At 37.5% G+C, this 12026-nt stretch overlaps 1 protein-coding gene across 1 annotated transcript in view; it reads left to right on the top strand.

Annotated features, from left to right (window-relative positions):
- Positions 1-1738: 1738 nt before the first annotated feature.
- LOC107749823 (exocyst complex component 6B-like) overlaps positions 1739-12026 on the top strand; it is a 74547-nt gene continuing 64259 nt past the window's right edge. Inside the window, exon 1 of the mRNA XM_016565012.1 lies at positions 1739-1861. Within this exon, the coding sequence (XP_016420498.1) occupies positions 1739-1861 (123 nt within the window). The remainder of the gene's footprint in view (positions 1862-12026) is intronic.

Here is a 12026-nt window from a genome sequence, read left to right as displayed (position 1 = left end):
GCGATACATATTGATATTGAATTATTGTCCAGCCCTATTTGTGGGTCAAAATTGTAAAAACCTCCGAAAAAGCTACTCTACCAAAGTTGTGTTTGAAAGTGCCACTCTAAACATTTTTGAAGCATTGATTTTGCTGTCTTGTCGTGTCCTCCGTGTGACCTGAGCATCAGCATTGGCCTGCAACTTTTCCATCCTTTTTGGTTTTTATTTATCTCTGCTCTCCGTGTTTCTCTGTCTCTCTCGTGTGCTTGGTTTTGCCATTAGCCTGGAGGTAGCGGCAGGGTCGGCCAAGAGAGACTCTCTCCCCGGCGTCGGGTCTGCTGTGTAATGTAAAACACACAAGTGCAGTTCAGGGCCCAAAATATTTTAATACCTTTACTTAAAGTATATTTGAGAGAAGGACATTCCCAGCTGGGAAAAAGAGAGCGAGGTGTTGATGATTTAAACAGACCACTGGAGTATCTCATCCAGTCTGATGTGACTGAAGCAGTGAAAAGACGGACAGAGAGAGAGTTTTTCAGATGTCTGAGATGTCCAAAGCAGCATTGGGCAGCTGTCAGGAGTCAGAGACACAGAGGACACATTTGGATTGGATTTTCTTAGCTGTAGCAGCTGCAAACATCGACCAGCATAGCTCATCTCTGAGATCATCTTGATTAGGTTAAATTGTTATCATGCTGAGATCAAAGTCTTTAACCAAAGGTTAAAAACATGTACTGCATGTGCAAGGCTCAACAAAAAGGATGGCCTGGAGAGAGTTTTGGGTCGGTTTACGTGACTGTCATTTGCCCTCCAGTGCAGTCTTATATTTGTTGGTCATGTACAGTATGTGTATTGGATTGTTGTTAAGTATTTAACTTTGTTTCTTGCAGACTTTGCTGATTTAAGTGTCACAAAGTTAAAATGATCTATAAATGGCTGAAAAAGTAATTGTAGAAATTGCAAGAGTAAATTGTAATAATCTTGGAAACCTCAGTTAGCATTAATAAAATTGTAGAAGAAATAAAATATTTAAATATTTAAAAATAAAAAGTTTTAATATTAAAATATTTAATTAAAATAATAATATAAAAAATCTAAATATATGTATATTATGTTAAGTATTTAACTTAGTTTCTTGCAGACTTTGCTGATTTAAGTGTCACAAAGTTAAAATGATCTATAAATGGCTGAAAAAGTAATTGTAGAAATTGCAAGAGTAAATTGTAATAATCTTGGAAACCTCAGTTAGCATTAATAAAATTGTAGAAGAAATAAAATATTTAAATATTTAAAAATAAAAAGTTTTAATTAAAATATTTAATTAAAATAATAATATAAAAAAATCTAAATATATGTATATTATAAATATATTTCTAAAATATAAACTATATGAAAAACAATAAAAATAAAGTATACAAAATTTAAATAACATTTAAAAAGTATTACAAAATATTTAATGCATGTATATGAAAATGCCGCAATAAATATTATTATTTATGTACTAATTAAGATTTTCTTCATATAAAATATTTTTGTCACATAAAAAAGTTGTTGCTTTTTGGCCATTGAAAATCCCTATTGTCGAGCCCTGCATGTGAGCTCATTAATAGTGGGAAGGTTTTTGAAGTAGCAGATATATGCAATCTTTTCTGAGCCTGCCGTGTTCTACCCCAGATACTACCCAGCACTACGAACCCTGGAACAGTTGGAGGGGAGCTGTTTGCCTCAAGCGGGATCATATCGTTTCTGCGCCATCATGGCAGAGAATATCCCACGTCTGCGCACACACATCAGAGACGTCTCCATGTCTGACCTCAAAGACTTCCTGGAGAGCATCCGCAAGCATTCGGATAAGATCGGAGAGACTGCCATGAAACAGGTGTGTGTGCTTGTGTGTTAGAGAGAGTGAGTGCTCATGTCGGAGTAATGCCTCGAAGTGTATCAGAACTATTTGACAGCTGCCTCATATGCTCACATCTAACCTGACAGTCACAGCTGGGTTTCAACGTGAGGACTCTGTCCTTGTTCTTCAGTAGTTCAATGCTTTTTCCCCATTTTTCCTCTCATCTTATCTCTGACCATCTAGTCATCTAGTCTGGAGGAAAAAGAGCTACCAATCTGTTCTGAATCAAAGATCGTTTCAGGTCGATTTTGTTTATGCCAGAGGAATCGTGGAACACTGTGTATGGACACAACTTCAAGGACAGTGCACAGAGACACGGAGAAGACCCAGGGAGCGCATATGAGAGAAATTGAGTGGATTTTTCATTGGAATGCAGAAAAATTCTCTGCTTTCTTTTACCGTTATTAGACCAAGATGGGGTGAGGAGTGCATTAGAATATGAAACGCCAAATAGACATTAAGATCTCCCAAGCACCATAAAAAGTCTGGCCTTGCTTTTTCCACTCTCTTTAACAAATCTTTCTTTACTTTCTTCCTTGTCCTTCTTCATTGAGGAATAAAACTAATCATGATAGATGTTATTGTGTGAAAGCTCCATTTGTGGTGGTTTCCAAGGCAGGTAACACTATTGCACAAGTTAGGGGCATTTCTGTATCTATAAGTATTTCAATTTGCCACGTAACTCGTCCTGTGCTGTTTGTCCTACAGACATGAATGATACTTGAAATCTTGTGGCTTACTGAGAGGAGGTGAACTAATAATTTTCTAAGCTATCAATTTATATTTTTGTTTTGCAGGTGGTTAAAATGGGCAAAAACTCATAAAGTTACACTGGAGAAGAGTGGGCCTCAGCACACTTCCAACAGGGTCCTTGAAATAACTTAAAATAATTTAAAATAAGACAAAACAAGCAATAAAATAAGCTAAATCACCTAAAAATCAAGATATTTCTTATTTTAATTAACTTATTGATTTTTTTTCTTTTTTGAAGATCCAGGATTCTAACTGTCTAGAAAAACCTAGAAAACAATGTTGATTTCTAGACCTAGAAAAGTGATATCCATTAATAAAATGTTTTTATTCCATGGGCATTTTTATACATTTTATGAATATAAATTTTTCTAGTTATGCTCATTTCTATTTTGTCAGGTAGAAATTGTAAGTAAAAATAGAAACCTTGGAGTCAAAGAGACTGAGAACCACTGCTATAGGCACTTGGTTAAAACCACTCAGAAACACCTTAGCAACACTTTAGCATTATCAATGTTAATTTTGCACAGACAGTCGCCACCATCACATTTTCTTCAGCAAGTTCTCTGCTCTTCTAATCACTACCAGTTCCTCTCAGTATGGATCAGTTGCTGATTCTAATTATGAAACAGTGGGGAGTAAAAGTAGCCAAAAATATGTCACAGAAGAGTTCAAATATTCCTCCCCGAGAAAGACCAAAGCCAGGAATGTGTGTGTGCGTATGATGCTGTACTATAACATGTTCTCTTTTTACTGTGTGAACCTTTTGTTAGTTACACCCCAATATTTTCAAGAACACAAAAGTAGTGATACTTCTAACTGACATTTTTCAGTAGTTGAAGTTGGTTCAGCTTTTTCCCCCTGAATAACGCAGCTTTTCCAGGTGTAACGCAATGAAACACTACATGGCTGGTTTTTATTTCACGTTTTATTGTGCATGCAGCTTTACAGCCAAGCAAGCTGAGGAGCTCTCCTAAACGGTCTTCTGTCTTATATGAAGCGTTGGAAATTCAACCCATTCTCCTGTTTTTTTCAGACCGTTTGTGTAAATGAAACGATTCAAGAAATGATTCACCCATATGAGGCCCTGTGCAGAATAGTGACATAAAAAATATTTAGTTGAAATCTGCCTACGTTTCCAGCTAAATTCTATAAGTTAAAGGGATAGTTCACCCAAAAATGAAAATTTGATGTTTGTCTGCTTACCCCCAGGGCATCCAAGATGTAGGTGACTTTGTTTCTTCAGTAGAACACAAACGAAGATTTTTATCTCAAACCGTTGCAGTCTGTCAGTCATATAATGGAAGTGAATGGGAATCACGGCTTTGAGAGTCAAAAAAACATACACAAACAAAACCAAATTAAACCCTGCGGCTCGTGACGATACATTGATGTGTAAAGACACGAAACGATCAGTCTGTGCAAGAAACTGAACAGTATTTATATCGTTTTTTACCTCTGATTCACCATAATGTCCGAACTGTCCTGAGTGCGTTCTCAACAGCCGGCACGTGACGTGTCTTCTTCTTCTTGCTTTATGGCAGATCGCAGACTTATAAGTGCATTACCACCACCTATCTCTCAAATGGACCATTGACACTCCTAATTGAGATTGTAGATAGAGCGTCAATTCCATTGACAATTCCACTATATGACTGACAGACTGCAACGGTTTGAGTTAAAAATCTTCGTTTGTGTTTTACTGAAGAAACAGTCACCTACATCTCGGATGCCCTGGGGGTAAGCAGATAAACATCAAATTTTCTTTTTTGGGTGAACTATCCCTTTAAGATGCACTCTATTTTGTTCTGTTGTATTTAGTCTCCTGTTCAAGTTTGAATCCTCATTATTGTTGTGACAAATATATACTGCTTCTGTGTGAAAAGTAATTATATAATCATGTAGTTTTATATTTAAAGACAGATGTTATCCCCCCAGCTTTAATGCAGGAATGTAGTTTGTTGCTTTCTGAGACTAGTTTTGTAACTTACTTTTTTTCCTCAATAGAAGCTTCACTGTACTTTAATCACTTTAAATTATGAGTGGTGTGTAGCTTGAAAAGCTAGAGTTTCAAAGTAGCTTCCTCAACGCTGGTTTCTAGAAAGTTAATTTTGTCTCTGATGATGCTTGAAAGAAGAGGGCAAGTTGGAGAATAAAACAATACGTGTATTCATCCAGGTAGGCAGGACTGAGGTAGATGCGTATTCTACCAGCAGGTTTTAATGCATTCGCGTTCTGACATGACCAAATGCATGTGGACACCATGAGTTGTAATCAGAGATTTGTTTGAACCCGTTTGTTCTGTTGCTGGTCTGCTTCCAGTCGCCCCAGCCCACCCTTTCTTTCCACTTTGTCCCTTTTTCCTCTCTCCTCATCAGCCTGCGCCCTGGTCCATAGTTTGAACAAACTGTTCGCTCCCGAATCTCCAGTACTTGGTGAGTTTCCACCGGTCCAATCTGGATGGTAGCTGAATTTATATTATTTCAACATGCCTTATTACAGGCCTAAAACAGGAATATGAAGACAACAAGCAGGACTGCATGCCCGTATTCTTCAAAAGTAGTTACTGTTAGCGTTAGCGAATCACTAATTTACTCCTACAGTATATCTCCGGTATAGTGAATACCACACAGTGCACTAAATAGACAGTGATTGACAGTAAAGTAAATGTTTTCTATTTTGATATGTTTTAAATATTTGTTTATTCGTGTGATTTATTCCTTCCAGCAAAGCTGAATTTTCAGCAGGCATTACTCCAGTTTTCTGTGTCACATGATTCTTCAGTAATCATTTTGATATGCTGATTTGGTGTTCAAGAAACACGTCTCACTATGGGAAAAGAAATATTTTGTAACAGTGTAAAAGTATTTACTGTCACTTCTCATCAATTTAATGCACCCATGCTGAATAAAATCTTACTGACCCCAGACTTTCGAACAGTAGTGAATGAAGTTCAGGGTCAAATAGAAAAAACACTTGTGTTTATTGCGATTCTTCAACCTGCCCACCACATTGGCCTCTAAGTGACTGGGGTTTGAGACCTCCTGGTGTAGTGGCTCATCTGTGTTCAGTATTGGGATTTATTGAAGGGATTAAGGGAGTAGAAAAGAAGGGAATCACGTAATGGGGTGAAGGGTAGATTGCACAAGATGGAGTCAAATTGGGAACAATCTGAATATCCCACATTTAAAAAAAAAAAAAAAAAATTCTACTGACCGCAACAAAACCCCACAGAGAGCCATGCAGATGCGCAAATAAGTTCTTGTGCCATTTTAAACCTTTACATAAACTGTAAGGATTAATCCCAGAGTGTAATATTGGTTGGATGTAAGGTAGATGAGATTGCCAAACAGATAATGAAACACAATGGTCCATGTGATTTTGGTTATGTATTTTCTTAGGTGCCTGTCCTACCCTTCCAGTGGCCTCTGGCGTAGAATAGCTAATTGTACTGAACGTTGTTCAATCTCTTGAACCACCTGATTTGCAGCGTGCGCAACCACCCAGGCAAATGCACACCCTTACTTGTGTCAACCTCACCATGTGGTGTCCTAACCACCCTGTTCGGGTTCAAAATGTGGTTAACTGCTCTTCCTCCCACCCCAGCTTTCTTCATCATACCCCATCTTGGGACTTCCATTTGACCCAAATTCTGCTCCCGCTGATGCGATCCATGGGCTTGGCCGCTGACTTCAGCTACTGCTCGAGTCTCTGAGATAAGCCTTGATCCAGGGCATGGCTGGAGCTGATCTTCGGCGACTCCCTTTTGGGAACATACTGTTTGAATTAATCGTTCTCCATTAGAGCCTGACTTTGTATTCCCAGGTTTATCTTCTAATAAAAGAGAGAAGGGAAGTGTGTTTTAGTGGAAACTCGGTGGGAATTCAAGTATCTGCTTTAGTTGAGAACTTCCAATTTCAATCTACCTATTGGGTAGCTATTAGTTTATCATAAATTTCTTATCATGCCCAAATATAAAATTAGGTTGTTTTTTCCAGTTCAAAAGTTTGGGGTTGGTATAGGGCTGCAACTAACGATTATTTTGATAATCGATTAGTTGGTCGATTATTTGTTCGATTAATCGGTAATTGTTTCTCATATGGACGTCTGTAAAAATAAATATACTTATCAGTGATAAAACTCGTGGATTCCGAATAGGGCCTAGTGTAATTTCTTTGTCCTGTTAAAGGCGGTTTTGAAGCGTCTGATATTTATATTCAGACAATTACACGCTTTTATCCCCTTACAGTTCCTACTCTCATAAAATATGCGCAATGCATGTTGACCTTTTAAACCTTAATTTAACTTTCAACAACAGATATTTCAGCACAATAAATGTTTTCATTTATTTATAACTAAATACTTTTATTTATTCACATAACAAAATGGCCTCCTATGCCCTTCATAGCATGCTTTCTTGCTGGCATTGTTTAAGTACTTTTAATGGTTGTCGATGATTTTCATAATCGATCATAATCGATTTTATCGATTAGTTGTTGCAGCCCTAGGTTGGTAAAAAGTTGGTAAGAATTTTTTATGTTTTTGAAAAAAGTCTCTTATGCTGACCAAGGCTGCATTTATTTGATGAAAAATAGTAAAAACTATTTTTACAACTTAAAATAACTTCTAATTTAATATAGATTAATATATAACTCCAGTCTTCATTGTCACATAATCCATCATTTGGTGCTCAAGTAACATTTCTAGTTATTTTTGACGTCAAAAAACCGTTGTGCTGCTTAATATTTTTGTGGAAACTGTGATTTCAGGTTTCTTTGATGAATAAAAAAGTTAAAAAGAGCAGTATTTATTTGAATCTTTTTAAGGTAAATTCTATTTTAGGTATCGGCATATTATAGTGACTTTGAGATTGTTTTTACTTTGAGAAATAAGTAACCTGCCCAAAACACTATAACAACAGCATAGCAATGTGCTAAAAAAACCTCTGAGTACAACCTAACAACCACATGCCAACACCCTGGCATTGTGTCAAGGAGATTTACATCACTTACTTTTTTCTTCAGAAAATGTAAACATTTTTCAGTCTTATTTCTTGGCTTGTAAACCAGCAGAACACTCTTTATTTGATGTCAACTCATCTTTTTTTTTCCAGTAGCCAAGGCTCTCCATCTTGTAGTTCCATTTGCATCCAGTAGGTAGCAGCAGAGGTCATTCCAGATTCTGCCTGTCTCTGCTGCTCTGTAATATCTCCCGGAGAAGTGGAATGTTGGTGTAGAGTTAAACCAAAATTCAAACTCCAGTAACCTTTGAACAAAGTGGCAGTCCAGCCGGCACTTGCCAAAGCCTCACATTCCTCCTATTAAATTTTGTTTTCTCACATGTCTTTGAGTCCTGTAAGATTTGTCTTCTTGGCGCGCGTTCACGTGCGTGTGTGTTTTGGCTGTAACCCGGCACGTGCTGATTAGAGCAAATCTATGGAGTTGTTCCTCAAAAGTAAACCAAGTGAACGATAAATCAAGCTCTAATGTCACCTTGCACAAGCTTTCTGTTAACTCTGAGAATCAGTCTGTAACACTCTCCTATTCTTGATTGCTGACACAGACGCTGGCTCCTGGTTCTGACCTGCGACTTCTCCTCGCAAACAGATGTGACTGCTCTGCTTACATGTTGGCGCTCATTGTGGCCTATTTGCAGCTTCAGTAGTGGTTTCTGCTGTTAAATACAGGAGGGTGCCGTCGCTCTTTTTCCTTTTTTGTGGGTTTCTGCTCCAGTGGTTTTGTGGTGGAGTGACGTTTAGAGACATTCTGACTGTAGAAGCTAGAGAAGAATGGATGCGTTGCTCTTTGCTGACTGATGAAGAACAGAGCTCCTTTTCCTCCCATCATTTATATTTCTCTTCTGTTCAGGGGTTTTACTTTTTCTTTTTTGACTTTTTGACTTAGTCATTTTTGCCCATCCATCACCGCATATTATGGTCACACATTGTTAGTGTAGTGTGGAGAAATACTTGAAGTTTCCACGTTCTTTAGGCTGATGTCACAAGACAGATGGCATCACTACTACCACCAAATACCTTTGGGCAATAAATCGGTTATTTCAGGGTAAGACCCTCAACCTCAAGAAGATCCACTTCCCTTTCCACAGCAGAGATGGCTTCTCTTGAGCTTTGGATGGCTCTCCTTCCCTCCTCCCTGCTCCATTCTTCCATCCTCAACTCCAGAGGAGCGAGTAAGCGCGCAAGCGAACCACTAATAACAGAAGCCTATTTGTCTAGGGGCTCTGTGATCCAGACTTGCAGACTGGTTCCTATTCCACTGGAAATAAGACCCAGTCTCCGAGCCTGTGATTGTTTTAATTCCACTAACAAATGATCTGAAAATAAATATATTGGGAGATCCAGTGCAGTAATAATGGCTCCATTGTAAGCTGTTGAGCACAGAGAGTCTGTGTATGTGTGTGAACTGGAGGATATAGAAGTGGTTAGTCAAAGATTGTTATAGACGTCAAGTTTGAATTTGAATCTTCCTTTTCTTTTGAATCTTTTTCCCCCATGTCCCTTTTGTTCTTTTAGTCACTTTCAGCCCATTTCTATTCCAGTTTTGTTTTGTTTTACTCTGTGTATTACATCTGTAGGAACACATCCAAACATTTAAATTACAAATGTTTCCACTAGCTTCAGAATGACTCCTAAAATACTCACTTTGTCTTCTGCTTTGTGTTGGTTATATCTGCTTGTTTGGAAATCATCACCTTGTCAAGCAACATTGTTTTCCACAGACAATCATGAAAATTCAAAACTCTGGACAGGACTATTAGAAAATCCATGCAAATGTTCATGAGTACTGAGACTCATTGCTCATTGTACTGAGACTGTACTTAACATCATTTATGCAGAAATGGAGTATAGTATAAAGTATAAAATGTGATCTGTTTGATGTAGTGAAGCACCAAAATGATTTTTTTTTTATAATTGAAAATGAAATTAAAATTTTCATTTCACTTAAAACCAAAAATAAAGTTTGGCAAATTAAATTTGGGTAATTGATCTTGATATTCTGTTTAGGGTGTCGTGTTCTCAGGTTACAAATTAAACCAGTTGTAGTTCTTTGGCAACGAGCCAACTCTGAATTATTTTAGCTGACAGGTTTTCTTGTTCTGGCTTATACACAATGTGCATGAAATTGACGATTACATGGTCAAAAAGCATCATTAGAGAAGCCCTAATTAAATGTCATTGTTTAGGACAATTGTTACAGCCCTCCAAAACTATTTTGTCTGAAATGGAAAATTCTTTCAAATGATTTTTTTATTTTATTTTTTTGTTCCTTCAACCAGATATTTTCAGTTGCTGAAATGCTGGTGCATCACTAGCCTGAGGTTAATTGATGGATTGGTTAAACTTTATTTTCCACTTATATGGAAATTTGTCTGTCTTTTCATATACACACAGTATATAACAAAGTTATGGTAAAAATGACAATACATACAATAAATACAAATATATAATTTGTTTGAGATTGTACGTCTTTTGTAGTGCTTCAGGGAAGTTGGAGTTTGCAGCAGAGTGAAACTGAAGTTCTACAGAAGGGAAAGAATTTTTGCTCTGACAACTGGAACATGCTGCATTTATGGTTTATAAGTAGAATGTAGAATTATTGGGGAAAAAATGATGCTCTTCTTTCATGAGAAGATCAGGACCACCCCTGCAGCACCATACAAACCAAAATATTGAAATATGTGAGATGTACGAACAATAATGGATGTGAACGTTCGGTTGAAATGTTCACAACTCTTGATGAAGTTAATGAAGCCCTTTAATTCTGATGCTCTTAACGGGAAGGAATTCTGAGTTGCGAAGGTCTCTTCATGTGCCACCATCCGATACACCCTCGCTATGACGCACATGACTCTACTCGAGATTAGAAGAGGACTAGAACTTCAGACATGTCTAAAGAAATAAATGGAGCACAATTTATACAATGACAACACTCAATCTTTATGTAGTCCAATTAGTGCATTAAGACCTTCTCGTTCTCAAGAAGAATAATCGGAATAAACAGTATTGTCTCGACTCCTTTTTGTGGAACCGCCGAGCAGCTACAACATCCACCTTGCATCGTATTGTCGCTGCTTGGTTTATATTCTGTTGTTCTCATGGCGCTGAGGTTTCCTCACCATTCACTTTTTCTATAAAGAGGCCCTTTTTTGCTTCAAGAGCCCTCCAACCCCGAATCTTGCTCCTCACCAAATAACTTGAGGAGTCTGTAAGGAGAAAGTTGCGTGAGCATTGACCTCAGTCATGACGTCAGACGGTGTTTATTAAAGAATAGTGTTCTGTTGAGGAAAACTCATTTGAACTCTTACGTTTTGCATATGGGAAGTCCTTATTCACAGGTGCCTTTCCCTTTGTTGCCACTAATGGGAAAGACGTGCTTTGTCAGTATGTAGTACAATATCTCTACTTGGAATGTCTTAGGGAAAATGATCGACATAAGCTCAGACTTTGTTCTTCTTGAGTGCATGTGGGATTGTGCAGTTAGTGAATGCTAAAGTTCTTTTTCTCTCTCTCTTTCTTTTTTTCCCCATGGTTTATTGGATTGATAATATATAATATTTCATTGTTATATAATTAAGTGTTGTTTGCACTTTAAAGTTTTTTGCAGAAATGAGTATTATAATGAGGGGAAAAAAACTGTTTTATATTCAATGCTGCTTGAAAGTTGGTGAACCCTTCAGAGTTTTCTATATTTCTGCATAAATATTTCATATATCAGATTTTCACACAAATCCTGAAAGTTGACAAAGAAAATCCAATCAAACAAATGAGACAAAAATATATGCTTTGTAATTTATTTATTGAGAAAAATGATCCAGTGTTACATATCTGTTAGTGGGAAAAGTATGTGAATCTTTGCTTTCAGTGTCTGGTCTGACCCCCTTTTGCAGCAATAACTGCCACTAAATGTTTCTTTTATCTGCTGATCAGTTTTGCACAACTCTTGTAGGAATTTTAGCCCATTCCTCAGTACAGAACCGCTTCAACTCTGTGATGTTGGTGGGTTTCCTCCTGTGAACTGCTTGCTTCAGGTCCTTCTACAACATTTCAATTGGATTAAGGTCCAGACTTTGTCTTGACCATTCCAAAACATTCAATTCTCGGACAGATGTCCTGACATTTTCCTTTAGAATTTGCTTGTTTAATTCAGAATTCATTGTTCCATCAATGATGGCAAGCCGTCCTGGCCCAGAAGCCAAAACAGGCCCAAACCATGACACTAGCACCACCATGTTTCACAGATGGGATAAGGTTCTTATGCTGGAATGCAGTGTTTTCTTTCTCCAAACATAACGCTGCTCATTTAAACCAAAATGTTCTATTTTGGTCTCATCCATCCACAAAACATTTCTCCAGTATTCCTCTGGCTTGTCC

The sequence above is a fragment of the Sinocyclocheilus rhinocerous genome, unplaced genomic scaffold (genome assembly GCF_001515625.1).
Source record: "Sinocyclocheilus rhinocerous isolate Xijiao unplaced genomic scaffold, SAMN03320098_v1.1 scaffold1131, whole genome shotgun sequence".
NCBI classification, from domain to species: Eukaryota; Metazoa; Chordata; class Actinopteri; order Cypriniformes; family Cyprinidae; genus Sinocyclocheilus; species Sinocyclocheilus rhinocerous.
The sequence above is the reverse complement of the archived record's forward strand: the minus strand, read 5'-3'. Positions and strand labels throughout refer to the sequence as shown.